Below are 24,725 nucleotides of genomic sequence, written 5' to 3'. Positions count from 1 at the left end.
CCCTCTGCGACATCTGCCAGTTATGAAGGCCAATCCTCCCCCCTTTACCCGAACAATGTGTGATTGGGCGTGACGTTACCACAAGCTATTTTTAGAAAAATGTGAAAATATGAGATACTTACACTATTACACGATATTTTACGTTACATGGATTGTGCTCTGTTGTGTTGGGAATTAAACTAATGTATGGTATAGTAACTACGACAAGTGAAATACATTTGTCTTCAATGTGGATTGCAACACAAAAATTCAAAAACGTTACTCATACACAGTTACACAACAAATACATTGTTATTTTATTGGGAACACAAAAATGTATGAAAGAAAACATGAACGTAATACAACCCATACAAATCTCCACAATTTAACTTTGAAAATGTTTAAGTGCATTTGTAACGCAAAAAATATGAAGGCAGAATATCAAAAATCTGTACAACATATTGCATTGTTTGCCTATTGCTTCAGTGGTGGAAACTTCTTAAATGCATACAACAAAAAGAAAAAAACAGAATCGCAAAGCAGTTCTTTGCGATTTAGCGAGTTTAGCTTTTGATAAGTTATGGAGAACTAGGGACGGCAATAAGGCCAACATCCATTTATCCACACCAGAATGTCCATAGGCATTGCTCAACTATAGGGTCTCGTGTTGTAAATCGCCACCTTTATTGGGCTTCGGAGATTTCTATAAGCAGTCCATGGAGTTATCTGGAAGCATCTCCAGAGGTGGGGCCTTGCCTGGGAGACAGGATGGGGGGAGCATGGAGTTCGAAGAGGGATCCACGTTTTCAGAGTCTTCCATTCTCTCTGTAGAGCCATCCCAGTTTATGTGAAATCTGGTAACGCGTGGATTTGATGCAAGAATATTCCTCTGCAGCTGAAAAAGAGAGAAAAAAAAAATTAATATATATATATATTGCACATTTCTTTGCAGTCAGGCTGAAACACTGTCACTTAGGCATTAGCTTCCATTATAGCATTAAGATTTTTTTTTTCATCATTTTTGCATGTTTACGTCATATAAGTGGAGCTGAAACACATATTTAGTAAATTGAATCAAAATAAAGCATACTAAGAAAAACTTCAAATGCCTGGATAACTATTTAACACCTTAGAGAAAAAAACCTTTAGCACCCGAATCCCACTATATTGGGGAAAAAAAGAAAAAGTTATGCCTGTTACTCATGAACATATATATAAACTATGTATGAACCGAAATTAAATGGCAAATTCACAGCTCAAACCAACGTAATGCCTTGTTTCAAAATTTTTTGCACCTGTGAGTGAAAGGTCTCATTCCAAATGCCAGGCGCCTTAAAAATGTAACACCCACAATCAAAGTCCTTTGTCATCAGAGCAAAGCTCACAGAGACTTCTTACTGAAGTTCCCACTTGGGGTGACCGACACTGCTAACAGTCACATCTTGCCCAGCAAGTTAAGATTACTGAGGATATGTGATGGTGAGACAACCACAGTTTACAGGATCATTTAAACACTTCCATTTGCAGAAAGGTAATATTGGCGCATGGTGTTAATTCAAGATGTTCTCAGTTTGTTTTAAACAGCAGAAATCCTCTATCTAATCATAACTTTGCAGAAGATGAAAAAAAAAATGCTATGTACAGTGCAGCTTCCTAAAATCAGATAGAAACGTCACATACAACCTTGTCACAAATGTCAATGTTTGACAGTAGAAAGTGCCATGCAAAGATTTCTATTTTTCTCTATGCCGGCAGCCAGTAAATGCAGGTGAAGCATTGCAAAGACTTGCATTAATATTCAGAAACATTTTAATGAACTCTGAATACCCTGGCCCTTTTCATATTACTTTTAAAACAAAGTCATTACAATGGCAACTAAATTACATCTCCCTGCTGTGCATGGCTAATATCCCTTCAAATCCCCAAAAAGTATTGACAGCATTTCCCCAGTGGTAGACAACGACAGCAATGTTGCTTTTCGAAGTGTAACAAAGATACGGCCGCGTCTGACCTGCGTGTAGTCTGGCTTGATTGGAGGATTTTCTCGAAGCTCGGGGTCCGTGTACTCATTGTTCACATAGTAACCAATCCGAATGAACTCTTGGTTACGGTATGTGCAGGTAATAAGCACTACCGTGACACCAACAGCATCACTTTCAGGAATCAACCCGGTGTTTGGAGCATCAGCCTGTCAGAAGAAAAACCCAAACCATTAAAAAAAAAATGCATTTACAGCGACACAAATTGTGATACACCAACATAATGAGGTTAATCAAGGTCTTATCTTTGTTACAAAATGACACACAAATTTCAGTTTTTAATCGAAAACCAGTTATCAATATAAGCCTGTGTCAGTTTTCAGCAAGAAAACACACCTGAAACACAAACATATGTCTCCCAGCAGGTACCGGGCCCACCAGGACGGAGTCAAGGCATTGATCGTACTCTTCACTCTCTGCTGAGCCCACATAGATGATTTTCCATTCCAGGTCTGAAAGCAGCAAGGAGAAACAAAAGTTTAGCTTCATTTAAAAAAAAAAACAAAAAACAAACAAAAAAAAAATAATAAAAATTTGCGACAAATTAATTTAGATGCTGACTGATGAGATAAGACAATAATTGTTTTCTATCTGGTTTCACGTGCACATGTACTTTGTCAAATAAGATGTAATGATTTGCATCCTCAACGAATGAGGCTATTCGGAACAGCTAATTAAATCCAATCGCAGGTGGTGAACTGTAAAATTCTTAGTGAACACTTATTCTTTCAAGATGAACAATGTCTTAATCATGTTTTAACTGTGCATAGTGATGTGAAATAATTTTTTGGTTCACCTATGTACTGACAAAACTTGCTTTTGAAGGCTTCCAGTGAAGGGTGTGGAACATAAGGCCTGTGGGCCTAAATTTGTCCTAGGAAAGAATCAAGCAGATAAGAAAATAATGATCTTTTTTTTTCCAAGGCCACGCTGTCAAGGTGAGTTTATAAAATCACACATAAAGAAAAAACAGTTGGATTGAAGTTAGTTGGATGTAAAAAAACAAAAAACAAAACCTTAAAGTTTGAATTTAAAGAATATTATTGTACTATTGTAACAGTGTGAGCCACTTAAAATGAGAATCAAATGAGTTTGACACACTGCTATAAAGGGCATTTCATTAATTCAGTCTAAGAAAAAGACGTTTAACAAAAAAAAGTAAGAAACTGCCTCATCTTGGCTGCTGATAGTAAAATTGTTTATTTTAGTTTGCTCTAAATTACACCAGCTGGCTTCATTTCTTTGAACGATATGATAGGAACACCGTGTAAACATGTGCTCACTTGCCTTACTTTAACATTTCAGTACATCTTAGCTTGAAGTGTTTTGCTTTTTGTTGTTGTTTTTATTCCAGACTTGTGGCAGTAGCATGCAGGTGCTGCTAATGCTAATAGCCATTACAGAATGAGTTAATATCGGTCATTGTTCGACGGTACCAACCTTCAGGGAGATCCTCCATACACTCGAAGGTTATCTCAAACTGGAAGGGGTTCCTGAAAGGACTCGGGTTGTCCAGGACCGCCACATTTAGCACCTGTACCTTCGCCATTGCTGCTAAAGCGCTAAAACAGAGCTAAAAAAAAAAAAAAAAAAAAAAAAAAAGCACCAACGCTCACGCCAGAATTTCCCGGGAATACTTCAGAAGCAACACAACATCAACGTGTTACTATCAGAGACGCGGCGGATGGTTTGATCCAATAAGCGTTTTCTTTGACCGGTAAATATCACAGATATCACAAAAATTAAAGCTCGGGACAGAAAAGATTGGATAAATGTGTGAGGTTGTGTTGAAGCTCTCCCGCCGCTTTGAATGTCCTACCCGGGTGTCTCCGCAGCTATGGCAAGCCGTACGGTCATAACAGAGCACAAGCGCCAGGAGGAGAAAGCGAAGTACCTTTACTGACCCCTAGAGGCGTCCTATCAAAGCAAGATGACTGAGAGATAAAAGAGAGGAAAGGAGAGAAGCTCTATCAATAAACACTACCGCAATTAAATTAAAAGAATAGAAAAAAATAATAAAGGAGTTTTAAAAAGCAGTCATTTAAACCACACAACATATCAACTCAGAATCAATGGGCTATTGATTTGGACAGGGGATAATTGAGTAATTTAGCCGAAAAGGGGCCAAAGAGGAACGTAATCTAAATTTGATGTAAAGTTGATGCTTGGAGGTAGCGACAAAGTGGTCAATGAAAGCATTTCTGAGTTCCTTGTTGGGTAGGAGTGAATGTCTGAAAATACCAGTAAAAAGTTGTGAAATATGTCGAGACGGTCTTGTTTACTCTTAATTAATGTGTATGTCTGAAGCGTATTTACATATGCAATTGGTAAACATTAGAAATATGTTATTATTGCACAAAAATACTTTGATTGCAACTCACAATGCAAAGCAACAGTGAGTCTTTTCATTAATAGCCGACTTTCGAAACAAAAGCTACTGGAGTTGCTCAGAATGAGTTTGTTCCATTCAAAAGTCATAGCCAGATCTGATTAAACTGCATCGTGCATCATATTCAGCAGTGACTGACAAAGGTGAAAGACGTACAAAATACAATAATGCAACAAAAATAGGAAATGAAACTTGTTTGTGGGCTTTCTTCAGTTTTAATGGAACTATTTGTTTGTTTGTTTGTAGCTGGAAATGGTTAGCGGACGGTATATAGGAATGCACAACTATGTCATAGCTGGAGCTGTGAATGTAGTCTTTCTGCTCTTTTGGACAAAAACACTGTAAACCACAGAAGACATGACTGTTTTCTAATGTTACATTACATGGCCGGCATAGGACCTGCTGAATGTGAGTAATTTTCCATAGCATGCACTTCACTTATTAGATACGCCTCAGTGCCACACTGTCCACGTTAAAAAAAAAAAAAAAAAAAATCTGAGATTGGTCTTGTGGCTGCCTACATTTTCTTTGCCCTGGGTCTGAGAAAGGGAGATTAGGTGAGGATTAGAACCCACTGGACCAGCTGGCCTCCGAATTCATTCTTAAAATATCTCAGGAATGTTGATATCCCCTCTCATGATGGCAAAACATGAAACCTGGTGGAGGCGCTGTTTCATGCCCCCTTCAGTACCATCAGGCAGGTTGCAAGGTAAGATAGAGCAGATCGGAGCTGGACACAGGAGAGGAACAGTGCAACGCTGGACCTGTGCAGGCTGGAGCAACTCGGACAAACATATGGACTACTCTCACCAAGGTCACTCAAGGGGCTCATCACTTCAGGAGAGTTCACCCTAAACAACTGTGAGTAAAAGTTTTTTTTTTTTTTTTTTAGGTGTCTAATATTGATTAAGCTTATTTGAAGAGAAAAGGAAAAAAAAAAAAAAAACGAATCGAGCTCGAGTAAAGTGCGCCTTTCTTCCGTACAAAGGAGGATCTGTTCTCTGCAGGTAGATAACTGTGCTCAGGTATTGTAACGCGACACTGACACACGTGACCAATGGCGATCTGAAGGCGAGACGACAGAAACCGCTCCACATTAAAACGTCAAGTGTCTCGTGCGGCTCAGGATGGAGCCGGGAACCAAAAGACCCACTGAAGTAGAATCACCGGATAAACTCCCCTTTTGTGAGTTGCGATGTCACCTGTAATCAGATCTGTGTTTGATGTTTGCCAAGGTGAGGCGGAAGTCATTTATTCGTGAGGAATCAACCTGCTGGATGTTCCCTCCCTTTGCTGCGACCTGCATCTGAAAGCAAGCCAGGTCAAAGGCATGTAAGTTGATGAAAGATAACCTATGGAAATGTCGTCCTGTATGAATTTGCAACTGTAGACTATACGTGCATCCCAGGTCTATTAATGTGTTATTATTTTCCTGCGTTGTGAGCAGGTTATAATGGTGATTCAACATCAGGCTCAGTGTGACTCAGTAGTTGTGGTCTCAGCTGCCTGACTCACCCTCACATTAAAGTGGCCTTCCAGAGTGACAACGTGAGCTCCAAAATGATGTTTTGCCTCCTCATCATCACTGATAATATTGTGTGTCTTCAGCTGTTCATGGGAGGGGAATAAATCCTCACTGCCTCCCACTGAAAATGGACCCAAGCTGATGGTCGCGGTCTCCCCTCGCTGGGGCCGGTGAATGAGGGCCAGAGATGACAGCGTGTCCGGATGTGCCGGCCTCACCTGGCGCGGTGGCTGGGAGTGTTTTCCTGCTCATACTGAGCAGTAATCCTGTGTGGGGTGAGTGAGACGCCATTCGCAACACTCCCATACAAATGAGCCGTCCTCTCTGACCACACCTGTACGTACACAGACACACAGACACACACAAACACTGATTCACAACCGAGGAAAATTAAGACAGGCTCCCAAAAAAAAAAAAAAAAATGGAATACGTGTGGACTTGTCAGGGTTTTGTAAGAACATTAGAAAACTATTTGGAAACACTGCACCAAGAGAAATGAATCTGTTTCTTTCTTGTTTCTGTCTTGAAAGCATCATTAGTTATTATGTATAAAATTCTCCTGCTCTCTGTCGTTACCATGGCTGCCTGCACGCGGAACCCTCTGCTTGTTGTTATCAAGTTGCACTTTTGTCCTTGCAAAGTTTACTGTTTGCCCAAGTGAATGATTGACTCATAAGAGGATACGAGAGGCTTTTTCAGTATTTCCAATTCAACTTTCTCAGAAGCTTCATTATTCTAGTGTCACAGGCAAATAAACCACAATAGATGTTTGGTCATTTTTCCCCACATTTTAAGAAAGAGAGTCGTTTAACTCAGCTGATTGTAAAGCTTCAGTACTCCCTGCATTCCTAAGCTTCTCCTCCTCCTCCTCCTCCTCCTCCTCCTGTGTTCTCCCAACTAGTTACTGTGCGGCTTCACAATGTAACTGAGTAACCACGTGGCTGGTCATGGATGAAACGGCTGGTGACAAAAATGTACTGCCAAGAGAGCTGAAAATCTTTGAAGTGTCTGAGTAGAAAGTGTGCATGAGTGTACATTCCAATTGTATTGCTCTCTTTGTTCCCCTGTGTGTCTACTAAGATTTAGTGAAGAGGTAAATCATTTAGTTTTGATCTTGACTTTCAGTTTGAAAAACATTACACTCAAACATTTCTATCTATTGTTTGTCTGATGAGCATTCCTTGATTGTAGAGCAATGAGAAAATGTATATTTTAAAATTGAATTGAAGCAGTGCTGCCAATTTTCATGCATTAATCGTTTAGTAAAGTATTGTACGGAGTAGCTTGAGGTTGAAATCCAATAAATACAGGTGTAGTTAAAAATAACTGCAAAAACATTGGTTATTTACAACTTTTGTTAGTCCTTTCAATTCTTATTAAATACAATAATTTTAGGATGAAAAAAAAAACAATCTTATTGTGATAAATATGGACTCCAGGACTTATGAGATATTGTATTGAGGTGAAATTTTCTTGAATATTCTATATATTTCAGTCAAAAAAACTATAATTCATGAAATCCGGACTGCTTAAATTTAATTATTGGGAAATATAACTTTTCTATTATATTCATATTCATATTATATTTCTTTTTGGTATATTCTTAAGTAATTAGCAGCAGTTTACTGACATTTACTGACATTGATAGTTACAGTAAATGTATTTGACGGTGTCTTTACGTACAGCCTGTGACTGTTACACTTGTAAAACACTGTTTGAATCACAACAATGGTATTACTTTATTTTTGTCTAATTTCTTATATAATATTTCAGCATATTTTAAGTGTTCCTGATGTTTGTTTGTTTTTCACATTTGGACAGGAAATTCCACTCTTCTTGAACGTGACATCAGATCTAACAATGCCACGGTAAGACAAACCCTTTAATCAGAAGCAGAATTAAATGTTAAGTGTCCAGCATTATTATTATTATTATTATTATTATTATTCATTCTTTGTTATTGTTCATAACTTTCAGGGTCCCAACATTGCAGCGATCGTGGCCCCGACGGTCACGCTGGGCGTTCTGGCCATAGTCGCCGCGGTGCTCGCGTGGCTGTTCTGTGTGGTGAAAAAGAAGAGGCAGACTGAAGGGACGTACAGACCCAGCGCCGAGGAGCAGTCCGGCGTGTGCAGCGTGGCCGCACCAGACGCACTTAAGTTACCGAAGGAGGAAAGACTCATTTGAGATTTGGGACAAAGACATTGTGAAGGACACTGGTCAGGCTGCAATTGTGGCTGTATACTTGGAACAGCTGTGAACCTTTTGAGCAGTCCACTGAAGACAAAAGAACAGAGAGTGATTTCTGAAACTCTCCCAACACCGTGCACAACCCCACCGCTCCACTTTAACAAGCACTCAGCCGTTCCTGCGTCGTACTCCGTGGAAAAGTGACTCAATTTATGCTTCATTGGTTTCAAAGTTGATTCTGCACAGGTGAGACAGAAGAAGTAGTATTTTATCACCACGGATGGTTTTAGAATAGAAATACATTCTTCATCATTTGCCTTAATATATAAAGCATTTGCATTTTATTTGATTTAATCTTATTATGAAATCACAATTTCACTTGAAAAACCTGATTGAATACCTCAAACTCATTTTTTTTTTGTACTTTTTCAGTCCACTGCATTTTAAAAGAACACAAAACAGATGGCTGCTGTTTTATACTTTACATGGATTATATCCAACATCTTATCTCACAACAGATGCTGGTGTAAATTTTATGAAACTTTAGATGTGAATTAAAAAAAAAAAACAGACTACACTTAATACTAAACAAATATAAGGAATTGTTTACATTTTATTTGAGTAATCACAGTACTTTCAACTCAATCTTTCTAAATATTTCATCATATCGTGCAAATTAATGTTGATCAAGCACACGTTTTACAGGTTCACAGCATGTTAATTTGTGCTTTTTTTTTCAAATAAATAAAATGTTTATAAGATATTTGTGTAATTTAACTTATAGGCTTTAGAAAAAGCTGAACGATTTTTAAAAGAAGGCCAAAAATACCTCCTACTGTGATACATGTTGGATAAGTGGGTTATTTTATTTATAGTTCCTGAAGAAATGGATTGTTTACTCTATGCAAGCTGGAACATGGAATATATGGAAGAAATGGAAAAATGTAGATGAAAAATACCTGGTTATCATTCGAAATTCTTGCCTCACTGAAAATATCCCTGGTTTGACTCCAGGCAAGCACTTCTTGTTTTCGTGTTTTCTCCCTAAACATTGGTGTGTGTGTGTGTGTGTGTGTGTGTGTGTGTGTGTGTGTGTGTGTGTGTGTGTGTGTGTGTGTGTGTGTGTGTGTGTGTGTGTGTGTTAAAGGTACTTCACTTTTCTCTCATAGCCAAAAGCTATACATTTTCACTGAATTGGTGTAAATCGATTTTTGGTGAATTTATTGATTTACCGGTACTCAGTCCATTTAGCCTCAATTGCACCTTGTTGAATTGTGTGAGGAAACCAGCGTACTGGGATAAAGCCCATGGATGGACACAGAAACAACTGCAAACAATATTGTCCAACACCAGCCATTTTACGCTGCTTGATCTTTTGAGTGTGTGTAGCCATATTGTGCTGCTCATCATTGACTCCAGAGTTCTGAAGAAAACGTTCTTAACCTGTTGACAAGTCGTTCAGACAGCTGTTAAACAAACTGATTAAACCCACCAAATTGCTGAAGCTTTTATAAACAGGGGAAGTGCTGGTCTTTGGTTTTAGGATTGAAAAAGCTCAAAATATTGCTTCTCTTATCAAAGGATTAGTTTCCCGAAGATAAAGTGTTCCTGTTGCACTGTCCTGAACTTGTTCTCATGACAGCACCGCTTGTGTCCTGACCACCCATTTAACTGGAAAATACTACCGTCATGCAGTATTTGTTGCTATTTTTGCTCAAGACTGCTTGATTTAGATTTTTAATGTGTGAGTCAGATTGCTGACCAAACCAAACACTCTGCTGAAGGCGACCTTGAACTGTTTGCACTCCGCTTTTTGTTGATTAACATTTGTGTTAAGTGTATCTTTTTTGTTACTTATTTGAACAATGATATTTGCTTTATTATGTGGGAGTACCTGTTCAAGTGTTTCAGCTTCCTCCTATATTCTATATAGAATAGAATAGAATAGAACAGAGATGCCGTATTAGTCCGAGAGGAAAATTCTTGACACACACATATAAAAGTTATGCGTGTTTAGTTAATTGTTGATTCTAAACTGCCGTTAGTCATGAGTGTGCATGTTGTAGTTTTGCAACACACTGGTAGCATGTTCATGCTGTATCCTGCATTTAGCAGAATCAGGTATAGAGGATGGATAGATAATCCAATTTTCATAATGGATACTCTCATCAGCTTGATGTAGGGTTACATTTATGCATTTTGAGCTGAAAAGTAATGGAAGTTAATGTAAAAGGAGTCAATAAAAACTCAGAAGCATCGATGTGGCCTTCAAAAATGAGATTTTAATACTCCTCCAATTTCAAGGCTTCACAGTTAAAAGCACTTGCATTTGAATTTTTGCAAGGCGGTGAAAGGGCTGATGTAGGGATACCAAAGATTCAGTGCATTAACAACATACAAAAACCATTGAACCAAAAACATGACAAGCACCAGCTAACATCAACGTCTAACACTAGAGCAACAGCGATCTAGATGGCGACAGTTGTTCAGAGTGTGGCAGACTATTCAATTCGTGACGGAGGGGGATATAACAGGTGGAGCTAAAAGAGGTGAAATGATATTTGCCAGGCTGGCTGAGGATTTAGGCGACTTCTTCCTCTCCCTCTTCCTCGAACTCGCCCTCCTCGGCGGTGGCGTCCTGGTACTGCTGGTACTCAGACACCAGGTCGTTCATGTTGCTCTCGGCCTCGGTGAACTCCATCTCATCCATGCCCTCGCCCGTGTACCAGTGGAGGAAGGCCTTACGGCGGAACATGGCGGTGAACTGCTCGGAGATGCGCTTGAACAGCTCCTGGATGGCTGTGCTGTTACCGATGAAAGTGGCGGCCATCTTGAGGCCACGCGGCGGGATGTCACAGACGGCGGTCTTCACATTGTTGGGGATCCATTCAACGAAGTAGCTGCTGTTCTTGTTCTGCACATTCAACATTTGCTCATCCACCTCCTTCATGGACATGCGGCCCCTGAAGACAGCGGCCACGGTGAGGTAGCGGCCGTGACGCGGGTCGCAGGCGGCCATCATGTTCTTGGCATCGAACATCTGCTGCGTGAGCTCCGGCACGGACAGGGCACGGTACTGCTGGCTGCCGCGGCTGGTCAGAGGGGCGAAGCCTGGCATGAAGAAGTGCAGACGGGGGAAGGGCACCATGTTGACGGCTAGTTTACGGAGGTCGGCGTTGAGCTGGCCGGGGAAGCGAAGACAGGTGGTCACGCCGCTCATGGTGGCAGACACCAAATGGTTGAGGTCTCCGTAGGTGGGGGTGGTGAGTTTGAGTGTGCGGAAGCAGATGTCATAGAGAGCTTCATTGTCAATGCAGTAGGTCTCATCTGTGTTCTCAACCAGCTGGTGGACGGAGAGGGTGGCGTTGTAGGGCTCCACCACGGTGTCGGACACTTTGGGAGAAGGCACCACGCTGAAGGTGTTCATGATGCGGTCAGGGTACTCCTCGCGGATCTTGCTGATGAGCAGGGTGCCCATACCCGACCCGGTGCCTCCGCCAAGGGAGTGAGTGAGCTGGAATCCTTGGAGGCAATCGCAGCTCTCCGCCTCTTTCCTCACCACATCCAGAACGGAGTCTACCAGCTCAGCTCCCTCAGTGTAATGACCTTTGGCCCAGTTGTTTCCTGCTCCGCTCTGGCCTGTAGTGCAAACGAAACAGTGCGTTTGATTTTTGATTTCAATACACTCGTTGAGTTGAAATCAAATGAAATCACACAGCTCACCAAAGACAAAGTTGTCAGGTCTGAAGATTTGCCCGAAGGGACCGGACCTGACTGAATCCATCGTGCCCGGCTCCAGATCCACCAAAATGGCACGGGGCACATACTTCCCACCTAAAAGCAGGCAAAGTGGGCGCACGGCGTTAGTCGTTCTAAACCCACAGAGGCAACATGCATTTGACAGGAGGCAGGCATGTTTATGAAAATCATTCTGTGCAGGGCTGGGTGGGCGGGAGAGGAGGACATGTTCAAGGAGGCGTGCAGTGTGCTCCAGCTGAGTCTGCTGCCCACCTGAGGCCTCGTTGTAATAGACGCTGATCCTGTCCAGCTGCAGATCGCTGTCTCCATGGTAAGATCCGGTGGGATCAATGCCGTGCTCATCGCTGATCACCTCCCAGAACTGAGGAAGAAATAGATAGATAGATAGATAGATAGATAGATAGATAGATAGATAGATAGATAGACAGATGATTGAAAATATATGTTTGATTGAATAATTAGAGTAAATGCAGGTTGTAAAAGCAGCCTAGTACAGGAAAACAGCATTTAAGTCGCAAGTAAGCTGATTGCTGTAATCAGATAAGTGATAGGGGGTTTGTTGTTGGATGAAAATTAAAATGAGCTCAAATAACTGCCCCTCAAATCAGATAAACTTCCAAACATCCCAGGTTTGAATCTCTCAGAATAAGAATAATAACATTTTCCACAGCGAAGGTGTTTGAAGAAGAACCAAAGGTAAAAATAAAAAATAGGTCAGAAAAGAGGAGGGGGAGGGGAAGCTACGCCCACTCTGAAAAGAACGTCATTACAATTACAACACACTGGTTATAAAATTGCTTGCAATATTGGATAAAAATGCATATACAATTTACAGCATGCAAGGTTGTTGGGGTTTATTTTATTTTACCCGTTGCGTAATTTTGGTCTTTTGTATAAATGAGTGCCTGATGACCCCTGCAGGGAACGCTGAACGTCTGCGACTTAAAATCTGGAATGCAACGCACGTTGCACAGCGTCTTCCAGAGAATTCCAGGAGGACGGATTAAAAGAGTTTCTCTCTGCGTCAGCGAGGCACGACTGCAAGGAATCCTGCACACGTCTTTTTTTTCTAGGAATGCAATTAACCAAAGCCAAAAAAAAAAAAAAAAAGCTATACTACCTTTGCACCGATTTGGTTTCCGCACTGGCCGGCCTGCAAATGCACAATTTCGCGCATTTTGAAGAAGTGGGTGAGGCGATGTTCGAGAAGGAGTGAGGAATCGGAGCGGCGGAGACGCACGGGATGATGGCTCCTGCGGTCGGTGTTGCTGGGATTTTGTCGCACCGCCTCTCAGAGCGTCTACTGGGCTGAAGCGGTGGTGCAACTTGACGTCATCGCCATGGCAACCAAAGACCGGAGGAGAGAGGGAGGGACCCAAACCCGTGGACATGGCGGATAGGGTTGCGAGGAGCTCCATCAGTCATCAGGAAGCTCCTCATTATTCCCACGCACCGAGTGACCCCAATCCCCCCCCCCCCCCCCCCCCCCCCACTCATGGGCCACACAAATGCAACACGTTTACCATTAGTCACACTATATACCTCATGGTTTGAAAATATGATAACATATTAATTCAACAAGTTGAGTATCAAGATAATTCTCCTAACCTACCTCCACATGGGCTCAAGCTATGGGACTCTCAGCCAGATAGAGCGGATATTCATAATGGATAATTGCTAGCGTCTCTGTGTTCAGAGTTGATGGGGAATATAATCCCAGGAGATGCTTTGTGGTCCCAGCTGAGATTTTATTGCCTCGCTAGGATGCATGCATGATTCAAATTTGGCCAAGGACTGTAACTGTCAACATCTTGCAGATTGCGACCAGAAGAGCCCTGGAGAATAGGCATAGTTACATTTATTTTCTTGCAAATTGTTTACTTGATCTGGGGCTGTCAATCTCTGTGTATGTCACATGCATAGGCTGGGAACCAGTTTAATCCCGTGACTCTGGGTACATGTTGTTGTTGTTGCCATTATGTATGTTTGTGTGTGTAAGGGTATTAGTACATCTGTATTGCTGAACATGATGTCTGCAGAATGTACATATGGGATACTTCCTGAAACATCAGGTTCTTGTGCACTGGTGACTCTGAGACCTTAAAACCACCAGTCATAAAAATGAGACGTTAACTGTCTGGAGTTGCAACCTGTAGTGATCTTTCTTGTTATACGGGACCTATAACTCATAGGATAGGTTGATGATAAGTCAATGGAGCTTAAAAATGTCTAAAGTTTTGTCACAATACATCGGTCTTAATTAAAGACATTTCAACATGACAAGATATCAAGATCATTTTAATGTATTGCTTCAAGGATAAATTGAAGTGTTTTTTGGCATTAAGTGGATCAGTGACCATTTTGCAGCTACAAGAACAGAAAAGACACTTCAAAAAAGCATTATTGGCTTTATTGTGTTGAAAAGCCATGCACTTTGATGTATTTCTCCAAATTCAGGAACTCCTCTGAAATTATATTACTCCAAAAACCTTTTTACTTAGAATAGCACCTGACATCAAACAAGACCTATCAGAAGTAGACTTTCAAACTGACTGCTTACTGTGTTTCATCTATTTTTGGACGCCGCATATTTTGTTGTTCTGCCTGTCTGGAATTGTATACTTCTTTTGGAGTGTAGTCATTTCAAAATACAGACATCAATTTGTATTTTGTACTTAGCACATAAACACCAGTAACATCAGCACAATGAACTGGTATAGGTGACCTAGTTGTCGCTATGCCTTATTGGCAACAGACTATTTGGGTGTTGTTAAGACAGTTGGTGTCATGACTCACCTGTTAAAGAGCAGAAGCCAGACTTTGAACGCAAAAGGGGGTTGGACAATATTTTTTGCTGCTGTATTTTTTTTAAACTTTTTTTTTTTGGTTAAATCTGATTTATTGCAATATACTCAATGAGTAGACTGCATGCGCAGGGCTGGGTGGCTAACTCGGATGTCAACACTGAACCATTGCCCTTTGTATCCTGAATGATTACATTCCAGACTTGCAGCAAGTAGCCAACCAGTTCTCCAACAACGAGCCAATAGGATTTTATTTCCTGCTTCCCAGCTATGTTGTACACAGTTTTTTTTTTGGTGTGACTCTGCTGCATGATTTGAGTTACTCCCACAAAACTCATGCACAGGAAATCCAAGCGCATTTGCTTCTTCATGTGAAGAACAATAGATGAGCGGTCCGCGTACTGTAAGGCTTTCAAAAGAAGAGGGTTTTCGAGGCGTGCGGCTGTTATTCACACAGAGGAATTATTATGGACTCAAGCTTTAGGATAGATGCTTTTTGGTCATTTATCTATTTTTAATGAAGGATTTAATTTGTACGCAGCAAGACGATGAGCACGTCTTTCCCGGAGGAGGATCTCACATGCCCAATCTGCTGTGACATCTTTTCAGACCCGGTCCTGCTGTCATGTAGCCACAGCTTCTGCAGGAACTGTCTCAGAACCTGCTGGGACACAGGCCTGCGAGAGTGTCCGATTTGTAGGAAGAAACCCTCCAAGTCCAATCCTCCTTCGAATCTCGCTCTGAAAAATGTCTGCGAGACTCTCCTGCAGGTCAAGAGACTGAGCTCAGTGGAAGTAGAGGATGACACGAGCTGCAGCTTGCATGGGGAAAAGTTAAAGCTCTTCTGTTTGGTTGACAAGCAGCCCATCTGTGTGGTGTGCCAGTCTTCCAAACTGCACAAGACCCATGATTGTTCACCCGTAGAAGAGGCCCTGCTGGATTGCAAGGTAAGAAAACAAACATCACAATGTGTTACCTATATTCACAGCAACTGGCATCTGTGGAAACACCTAAAGTGAGAATGCTGCTCTACGAGTCCTTCCTGACTGTGACCTGCTGCTCTGGAGTTAAATCTAGGCCTGAAACATCCACATTCAAAACACTGCATGTAACAATCTCCTCCTGACCGAGTCTTACTTTACTTTTAGGATGAACTCGCTCTTTCTCTCAAGAGCTTGCAAGATAAGTTGGACGACATTAGTAGGATTCATTGTACCTCTGATAATATGTTCAAGTACATCAAGGTAACCTGCAGGAGAAATGTCACATTTGCTGCGTGTTAAAGTGTCTGACTAACAACTCTTTCCTTAGAGCCAAGCACTGCGAACACAGAAAATGATCAAGAGTCAGTTTGAGCAGCTCCACCAAGTCCTCTACCAGGAAGAGTCAGCCAGATTAGCAGCTGTGAAGAATGAAGAAGAAGAAAAAATTGCAGGAATGAAGGATAAGATGAAGGAACTTGCAGCAGAGGAGGCATCCCTGACTGAGACCATTGCAGACATGCAGGAGCAGCTGGAAGAGGAAGATATGGTTTTATTGAAGGTGTGTATCACTGAGTTTGAACTGTTTTGTAGCTGCATTAGATCTGCTCACCGTGACACTTTACCCCCTCTTTTTATCTCGTAGAATTTTAAAGCCACTCAGGACAGGTAGGTTGATTGAATTTTGAATTGTATTCACTGAATTCAAGCATTGATTGTGACATATCTTCAAAGTAAGACTTTTTAAAATGTTTATTTTATTATCACAGAGCTGAAGGCATGTGGCTTGAATCTGATAACATGTCCGGGTTACTGATTGATGTGACCAAACATCTCTCCAACCTCAAGTACAGAGTCTGGGAGAAAATGCTTGACCATGTTGACTACAGTAAGTCCACAGCAGTAACTTGACCCGTCAGGTTTGTATCCAAGACGGAGGCCTCTTTTCTTTACATCCAAAGTTTTGTCCCTTTCAGCTCCTGTAGCCTTGGACCCAAACACAGCCCACCCTTGCCTCATCCTGTCTGATGACCTCACGTCCTTCCACTACTCGAGGCAGCCCACCTGTTGCCCTGACAACCCCGAGCGCTTCCACATGAGCGCTGAGGTGGTGGGCATGACCACCCTCGGCTCAGGAAGCCACCACTGGGTTGTGGAAACAGGAAGCAATCTGGACTGGCTCCTGGGCGTGGCCTCCTCGTCTGTACCGAGGAACGTGGAGATCCCCGCCCGGCCTGAGAATGGCTTCTGGACTCTGTGTTTCCGTGATGGCGAGCTCAGGGCGATGACCTCTCCACCCACGACACTGACAGTTTCAAGGACACCCAAACAGGTCAAAGTGCAGGTGGATTACAACAAGGGGATGGTTTCTTTCGTCGACCACGTTGACAACACGCTCATTTATGCATTTACTCACACCTTCACTGAAACGTTGCTTCCATATTTTTATACTCAGAGCAACCATCCATTGACACTCAAACCTGAACGGGTGCTTGTCACAATGTTGCGGCACTAGCTAGATGAATACATTTCCTTCTGAGTAAAATTTAGGACATACTATACTATTATTTTCTTTCAGAAAATGTATCAGATTAGTTCAGCAATGGAAGTTATCTTCCTTCTTGTGTCAAAAATATACAGTAATTGACAAGGTTAAATCTTTATTTAATTGTATAGGAAGCCGTTGCTATGAGAATGAAAATGTATAAAATATGGAAACCTAAAACCTGATTCTGTCAATGTAGTGAAAAACAAATCTATAATATAGTGTAAGTAAAACTCATCAGTTAACATGTTAAAGCTTTTTTATTTAGTGAGGATTTAATCATTTGTGTAAAAATAAGAATTTCACACTTAGTGCATATATATTTACTTCCACAAATTCATTCACCTTTATCAAATTGAATTTTGCATCTTTACTATAGTACATCAACCAAACACAAGATCTGACAAAATAATCATTCAACTTTGCTGTTTTCCTGAATTCTGGGTGTTCTTGATAAGCTCACTAGTTCCTGTTCCCCGAAGGCCATTTAATACTAATATAAGAGCAACATCAGTCTTCCCATATCTTGAAATGAGAGTGAATATGCTTTTTTTTAAAAAATCAAATATGGATCAATAAGTCTCACATTAACTCATAAAATTTGTCATCATGTGTCATGGGACCACAAAGTGATATAGTGGCTAGTGCTCTCTCCTCACAGAGAGGAACTCCTCAGTTTGGTCTGGGTCTTTCTGTACAAAGTTTTCATTGGGTACTTTTGATTTCCTCTCCCTGTTCAAATGCGTGGGTTGAAGGATTATTGGTGAGTTTAAATTAATTTAATGTGAATGTGAGTGTGACTGTCCAGGGAGTAGTGGCAAATAAATGGAATTATGTTGAGTTGATCCTTTTTCAAAAACAACCCGCTGAGTGAAAGTTGTAAAGATTGTTATAAAAGTACATACAGACGCAGAACTATTTCATTTGATGAATACAATTTTGGTCAAAATAAAACCAGATCTGGACTTAGTAAGTGGTGCTCCCCCTTACCCTAACTGGTGTCCTTTGCTCTGCCTGTTGCTGATCAACAGAATATAAAAGATGTGTAATCTATTGGTACCAACGCTTCATCATGATGGTTTTATTAACTTTATTGTCACACAAGATGGCGCCAAAGTCCAAGTGTTTAAACATTGAAGCTTTTGCAGTGAGTGGACAACATGCTGCAGTTTATAAGGTTATATGACAGAGGGTGAAAAAGTTATAATAATAAGTTCTAATAATAAAACCATTCACGCAACACAAATTCTTCAAATGTTTTTTTTAAATATTTTTTTACAAATAAGATTTCACAAAGAGCTTCAATAATTGTGCATTACAGTCTCTATATAAACCTAGGCAGTCTGATTCTGGACTGGAGGGGATTCGTTTCTTTTCTCACCAGTGACACAGTTGCACTTCTGAAGACATGAATCGGGGAAGAAAGGCACCTTTTCCAGACGTGACAGGTAGATGAGCGGCTGGGAGGTGCTACTGATGTTCACAAAGGCAAAGCCCACTGGTTGCACATAGCAGCGAAAAGCATCCGGGGGGTAGTAGTCTTCAAACGGGAACAGTGCGACAGGTGGCAGGTAGTTGACCACGATGACACAGAGGATGGAGAGAACCGTTTTGAAGGCTTTCTTCTTCATGGGGTGCATTTCATCTTTCCCTGCACCTCTGGATTTCTTCAGGGCCCACAGGATGCTCGTGTTGCATAGAATCATCCAGGTAAACGCTGCCAGGATCTCACCAGTGAACACTTTCTCAAAGTTGGGGAGGCCTCCTACGGTCTTGGCTGCCGAATAAGCGAAGGTGAGGCAGAGGACCAGCAGTGAGAGGCACAACCTGTACTTGAAGTGTTTTAGCTGTCCAAATGTGATGGGGAAGAGCACAGCCACGAAGCGATCGAGGCAGATGCAGGAGAGGAAGAGCGGACCGCTGGTATCTTTCACACCGTAGGAGAACTTGGTGGAGGACCACACCTCTTTACTGCCCCAGATGTAAAGGTTACAGAGGGTGATAGGGGTCATAACTCCAAAGTAAGTATCCATGAAGGCCAGGCAACCTAGGAATATGTCTGACGTGGAGGGCTCCTTGCGATTGCGGACAAGAACTGCTATGACCAACAAGTTGGCCGGGATTCCCACGAACACATTGATGCACTGTATGGTCAGGTCGAAGAGGATGCCCTCCACATAAGCCTCACAGCCGTCAAACACACTGAACGGTTTCTCTGTGGCGTTGATGTACAGCGTGGCGTTGAGGGGCAGCTGAGTCGGGTTTGAGGTCAAGTTGAGGAAAGAGACGTTTCCGTCCATGTCTGAGGGGAAGAGAAAAGGTTAAGTGAAGATCTGGGTCAATCAAATCCACTCACTCAAAAAAGATAAGTTGTTTATTGGCGAGAATAGATTGATTTAATTGCATCTACTTTTGGTGAGTGCAGAAGCCTGAGTCATCTCCTAAATGCTCATTAGAAATTAGTTTCACTTCTGCTGAGACGTGAATCCTCCGCAGAGATGAAGTCAAAACATGTTACAAACACGGTCGCGGCTTCTCCTCAGGCTGTTATCTTGTTATTGTGACTGTGTGGACTCTCCTTGGGGGGAACGTGACTCCCTGTGCGCGGGAACATCTAACTCACTTAAGAGACTCATTTTAGAGCCACCACCCTTTTACGGCTGGATAAAAGGAGCGCGACTCCCACACGAAAATGAAAAAAGGTAGTGTTCTCCATGCAGACCGTTACTTTCGATTGTTGGAAAAAATGTGTGTATCCCTGAGATTCTTTGTTGTCCTTTTTTAATACTTTTTATATATTTGCATAAATAATTTCTTCAACGATAACGATAACCTGAAAAATCCTCTCAATAAATAAGGTGGACTAAAAATGGAGAGTCTGAGCCAAGAATTCCTGCCTCTGACCCAGTTAAGAAGACCATGCTTTTGTTGTTGTTGTTCTTTTTAAATTTTTTTAAAGAAATGAAATGTCAAGTTTTGTTTCAAGCCTTGAGATTATTTCCAGCAGCTCTGAATCATGCTGATTTACATCTGAAGACGCCAGAGTTCTCGAACACAGTTCACCTGATCTGCCTGCCCTAATGGACTTTTGAAGCCAGAGGCTGTGAGTGTTCTTTTCCATCCAGGGGACAGTAACATTTTATTGTGGCCTGTTCTACCACCAGGTCCCTCTGTGGCTGGTGTTTCTCATTTCTGGCCGCTGCGGGCGCTGCTTCGGGCCTGCGCTTCCCCCTGGGGACTAATCAGACTGATGGACGAGTGAAGCTTCAAACCAAAGATTCTCGTCCTTGGAGACGGCGGACTTGATCAACTGTGTTTGTCTTCAGACTTATGAACTGAAAGTGAAAATAGTAAAACTGATTTTACAGCAGTCTTTTGCAAAAAAAAAAAAATGCAACACAGGACCAGTATCGTTGCCCTCCTCTTCTGTTCTCGTTTATTTTTGCAGATATTGATGAATGAACGGACCATTATTATATTGTACTTCACTACATAATTGTTCAAACTCAATTAAACTGGATTTACCTTCCCTGTATTGTACAATGTTTGAAATAACAAAACAATTAAATGTGATTAAGCTCTGATGGCTCAAAACTCATTCCTCATAAGCTTTTGCTGCTGAATAATCATTGCCACGTAGAAACATACCGTACATTAAAATCTGAAGTATTTCTGAATGTGAAGAAATTGTGATGGTAAAAACATTGGGAAAAAACACAAAATTGCTCTTTTCATTGCACACATTAATCTGAACAAGACAAATTCACTTGGCTCATTGTAGAAACTAAAAGCAATACAATACATACAAAAACGAGTGACTGGTTAAACAGTCAGGCACTCCTATTTTTTAATATAAAGACCAAATGATTATTTTTGATTAGAAGTTCATTTTGTCAACTAATACTAATTTCCAAACCGAAATCGACATACGCAACGTTTTACGAGTCTAAACGGTTTAACTCACCTGTGTGTAATAATCTTCTATCCCGTGTGTTGAATGTGACCCAGTGTGTGTTTCTTTTATAGGTCCTCGGAAGTGTTGTAGATTTGACGTTGACCGGTAGGGGAGGATCTGTCCGATATCAAGGGACATAGTCGTTCTCAGTTAAAGCCTCTTTCTGAGGAGGCCTCAGGTTGCTGAGCAGAGACAAAGAGGGAATGTCAGATCAGAGGATAATTGGAAGCTGTTCTATTTTGTGCTGATATTTCAACTTAAGTCCGGTCAGAGTATCTTCATGAACTGTTGAACTGTGGTTATGTTGGGTTAGCAGTCCAAGGAATTGACTGATGATTTGGGGTTTTTACCTGGAGTGATTTGTTTCACCCTCAGTAAGCTCTTTACCTGGGTCTTATATAACTGCAGACAGTGTTCACATGTGCAGAGAACAATCGTCACAGCCAGGAGCAAATGTCAAAGGCGTTAAAGCTTGTTTAGTCTAAACACCTTAGGAAACGCATACCACCCGGGAGCAGGTATAGTGAGGACTCCCTGTGGATTCTACATCAATTAACCACAGTATAGATGACCCCCCCAAAAAAGGCATAAGTGTGTAGAGTCTGTGTGTGAGTTATGTGTCAGTGTGGATTGGGATTGATTGCCTGAACGAGTGGTTAATTGCATTTGAGGGCCTGCTTAAGAGAGTGGAACCCAATGTTCTGTTCCCATGTGAAGATACAAGACAAAACCTATAATGATCCATCGCTGTGCTGATAGGTAAATGACAGGAGAGAGAGAGAGAGAGAGAGAGAGAGAGAGAGAGAGAGAGAGAGAGAGAGAGAGAGAGAGAGAGAGAGAGAGAGAGAGAGAGAGAGAGAGAGAGAGAGAGAGAGAGAGTGGATTGTTTGACGTGTTTGCAATACCTCCTATTGGTCTAGAGGGCAGCAGAGGATTGTACTTTTTACTGGATATTTTCAAGGGGAAGCAGATAAACAGCAGTAGAAACTGCAACATACGTGATATGATATAGACAATAAATTCTAATTGCCATTTCAGTCTGAGCTTATCCTGTTCCCTCTTCCACTATGAAATCCATATTATTCACTATATTAAGCATGTTTTAGGACATTCTTGCCTCTTGGTTCAAGCTGAGATTTTATTTTAAAACTGCCAGAGAAGGAGAATGAATTCATGCAGATAAACATAAGACTGACATAGTCTTCAAAAAGTTATGAAACCAAGAAAGTCAGGAATAATTTAGTTGCATTAAAAAAGGCTTTAGAACCCACCCCCCCAAAAGAAAAAAAGAAAAACCCCTGTGCCGCTACAATGGTTCATATAATTGTAACAGAGTTGAGTCACATCTTACATAAATACACTGAAGTCATGCAACGAGGACTCCTTTGTCCTTTCTCTTCTTTCATATCTCAGATGTATTCATGCAAAGGGGCATTGTTGGGGGAGGAATACAGTATGTGGGATCAGCCAGGAACCGGAATTAGCATTTCCTGGTGGGTGGCTAGAATATCCAAACCAAGTGCATTATATAGGTTGATTCACAAAACCTATATGTGTTCACAAAACAATGGGTTATGTCAACATAATTTCAGAATGTATTTTAAGAAACAAAACTGTGAGCATATTTTGTACTTTAAAGGCTGAGTGGATTGAAAAATGTAATTTGCCGTCCTTCAGAATTTAAACTTCTCAGATATCGGAGATCTGCCTGCGGAGCCAGATCTCAAGACGAAAAAGAATGTAGCCTCTTTATATTTACCACCTACTCACAAACACACAGGCACATTCCCATTTAAGATGGGAGACCACGAGCTGTGCTCGCTGTACACACACCTGAACCTTTAATTCTAACATGCATATCAGAGCTTTGTTTGAGCAATACTGGACAATAAATTTAATTTAATACATTTAATTTAATACAATTAATTTGCCAGGCGCATGCATGTAGGTTGCTCCTAAGTGTGAATATGTGTGTGTTTGCATGTCTCTGTGTTTGCGCTGTGGTGGACAGATGACCTGTTCAGGTCATTTGCTGCCTTCGCCATGTGAACCTGAACATCATGAAGCATATAGAAGATGGATGAATGGATGTTTGGGATGGAAAATAGATCCAATGTGGGTTATGACAATAAACTGGAGAATAGAACATTTGGGTACAATGGAAACAAAAATGAAAATCTCAAAGATGTGCTGTAAACCGATTGTGAGGGATTAACAAAGGTAACCAACCATTAAGGAGAGGTTAAAAGATTACAAGTGGAAGTGAAACATTTTTGCAGATCTGCACAATATGAATATCATAGATGTCTAAGTGTTTAGAAAAAGCAGAAATCACAGCAAAAAAAAAAGCAAATCTTGTTTGTAAAACACAACTATTATGGTAATATAAACAAATTGTTCATCATCACACGTATATTTGGTTCATATGAGCTCAGGTTATGTTCACATAGTTGGATAACATCAGTGGTGCTGCAGGGACAGACCATCCTGACGTGTGCATCACGACTGAGGCAGCACTTGTTGTCATTTCTATATCATCAGCATGTACTCCTGAAGACGAACGGACATTTGTGGCGTGTGGCGAGCAAGCTACTTTAACTGCAAAGCCGAGCAAATGCCTCGCAGTGAAGGCGGAAAGGAATGGCATCCAACCAGCTTTCTACTAATTACAATGATGCCGCTCTGCATGTGCAGTAATCACCATAATGACACTCATGAGGTTCTGGGGTGGATCATTAACAAACAAACGGCCCCAAATTGCACTTATCGATTTCTTTGGCTTGATTATGGAAGAAAACCTCACAATAAGAGAAGTGATTTTCGGAGCGTGAGAGCATGCAAAGGGCAGCGCCATGGTCAGTGATTTGGTGTTTGCATGTTCTCCCTGTTTGTGTGTGTGATTTCCCCGGGTACCCCGGCTTCTTCCCACAGTCCGAAAACAAAGTAAATAAACAAAACTAGAAAGCTCCCAAGCGTCTCATGCGTTTAAGTGTCCAGTAACAGTATTCAAAAACTACCGTACATACAAACCCAAAACCTTGCCATTAAAGAAAAATGTAATCACTGTTTACTCTGCTTCAGTATTCAATCTAAAAGCTGTGTGAAATAAAAAGGCATTGAAAGAGCTTTCAGTCCTCCTTGTCTCCGCTAACTGCTTTGATGAATAGTGTTGATCGGCTCATTAGAGAATTAATTATCCCTATCTGAAATCCCAGTTTGTTTTGGCTTTCATCGCCTCTTTTCATTCTTCACACATCATTGCAGTTAAGTCACGCTGTGTTTCGGTGCCATTGAGTTAAAGAGAAGTTGCCCCTATTTTGCATTTAATAAGCTGATTAAGTAATGTTGTGATGTAACAATTCAGAGGATTGTGCTATTGTTTTTTTATTGGCAGGGAAGACCAAATGTAAAATTGCAATTTTTTAAACAGCTTTTTGCAGAATTAGTATATTGTTAACCAGGACAGATGTAATTACCCTTCCAAAGCAAAACTGTTAGGCCACTGGAGACTTTGTTTAATCTGTACCATTGTACCTCTGCTTTCCAAGTCGAGAATGAT

The 24,725-nt window shown here is 41.2% G+C and overlaps 5 protein-coding genes across 7 annotated transcripts; 2 read left to right on the top strand and 3 right to left on the bottom strand.

Annotated features, from left to right (window-relative positions):
- Positions 1-307: 307 nt before the first annotated feature.
- asf1ba (anti-silencing function 1Ba histone chaperone) lies at positions 308-3,753 on the bottom strand. The gene is made up of 4 exons (XM_080512024.1): positions 3,459-3,753; positions 2,355-2,470; positions 1,991-2,167; positions 308-874 (listed from the first exon to the last, which is right to left on the bottom strand). The coding sequence occupies exons 1-4, from the start codon at positions 3,565-3,567 to the stop codon at positions 683-685; spliced, it is 594 nt and encodes a 197-aa protein (XP_080368150.1). The 5' UTR covers positions 3,568-3,753; the 3' UTR covers positions 308-682.
- Positions 3,754-6,119: 2,366 nt separating this feature from the next.
- crb3a (crumbs homolog 3a) lies at positions 6,120-8,119 on the top strand (the record flags this gene model as incomplete). The annotated part of the gene is made up of 3 exons (XM_080511952.1): positions 6,120-6,207; positions 7,754-7,800; positions 7,910-8,119. The coding sequence occupies 3 exons, from the start codon at positions 6,120-6,122 to the stop codon at positions 8,117-8,119; spliced, it is 345 nt and encodes a 114-aa protein (XP_080368078.1).
- Positions 8,120-10,703: 2,584 nt separating this feature from the next.
- On the bottom strand, positions 10,704-13,061 carry tubb4bl (tubulin, beta 4B class IVb-like; the record flags this gene model as incomplete). 3 transcript variants are annotated; one of them, XM_080512172.1, is made up of 4 exons in its annotated part: positions 10,704-11,761; positions 11,846-11,956; positions 12,134-12,242; positions 13,002-13,061. In XM_080512172.1, 4 exons carry the CDS (start codon positions 13,056-13,058, stop codon positions 10,704-10,706), a joined length of 1,335 nt encoding a protein of 444 aa, XP_080368298.1. The 3 variants fall into 3 exon arrangements, with proteins under 3 accessions (XP_080368298.1, XP_080368297.1, XP_080368296.1); XM_080512171.1 differs by lacking the exon at positions 11,846-11,956 and having other exon boundaries at positions 13,002-13,058; XM_080512170.1 differs by lacking the exon at positions 12,134-12,242 and having other exon boundaries at positions 11,846-11,948; positions 13,002-13,058.
- A 2,035-nt stretch (positions 13,062-15,096) lies between these two features.
- On the top strand, positions 15,097-18,119 carry LOC308140967 (zinc-binding protein A33). Its single transcript, XM_080510948.1, has 6 exons — positions 15,097-15,632; positions 15,834-15,929; positions 15,997-16,227; positions 16,312-16,334; positions 16,436-16,554; positions 16,643-18,119. The coding sequence occupies exons 1-6, from the start codon at positions 15,234-15,236 to the stop codon at positions 17,179-17,181; spliced, it is 1,407 nt and encodes a 468-aa protein (XP_080367074.1). The 5' UTR covers positions 15,097-15,233; the 3' UTR covers positions 17,182-18,119.
- A 426-nt stretch (positions 18,120-18,545) lies between these two features.
- LOC308141738 (G-protein coupled receptor 183-like) lies at positions 18,546-19,511 on the bottom strand (the record flags this gene model as incomplete). Its single annotated transcript, XM_080511951.1, has 1 exon — positions 18,546-19,511. The coding sequence occupies one exon, from the start codon at positions 19,509-19,511 to the stop codon at positions 18,546-18,548; it is 966 nt and encodes a 321-aa protein (XP_080368077.1).
- Positions 19,512-24,725: the final 5,214 nt, after the last annotated feature.

Source organism: Blennius ocellaris, assembly GCF_963422515.1.
Source record: "Blennius ocellaris genome assembly, chromosome: 16".
Classification (NCBI taxonomy): Eukaryota; Metazoa; Chordata; class Actinopteri; order Blenniiformes; family Blenniidae; genus Blennius; species Blennius ocellaris.
The sequence above is the reverse complement of the archived record's forward strand: the minus strand, read 5'-3'. Positions and strand labels throughout refer to the sequence as shown.

Bases quoted from the DNA above. Each gene is read 5' to 3' on its own strand.
- asf1ba (XM_080512024.1), bottom strand. From the start codon at position 3,567: ATGGCGAAGGTACAGGTGCTAAATGTGGCGGTCCTGGACAACCCGAGT. The intron at 2,168-2,354 runs GTGTGTTTTCTT...TTCTTCTGACAG, and splicing joins GACATATGTTTGTGTTTCAG to GCTGATGCTCCAAACACCGG. The intron at 875-1,990 runs GTCAGACGCGGC...TCTCTTTTTCAG, and splicing joins TCAAGCCAGACTACACGCAG to CTGCAGAGGAATATTCTTGC.
- LOC308140967 (XM_080510948.1), top strand. From the start codon at position 15,234: ATGAGCACGTCTTTCCCGGAGGAGGATCTCACATGCCCAATCTGCTGT. The intron at 15,930-15,996 runs GTAACCTGCAGG...CTCTTTCCTTAG, and splicing joins ATATGTTCAAGTACATCAAG to AGCCAAGCACTGCGAACACA. The intron at 16,228-16,311 runs GTGTGTATCACT...TTTATCTCGTAG, and splicing joins AAGATATGGTTTTATTGAAG to AATTTTAAAGCCACTCAGGA.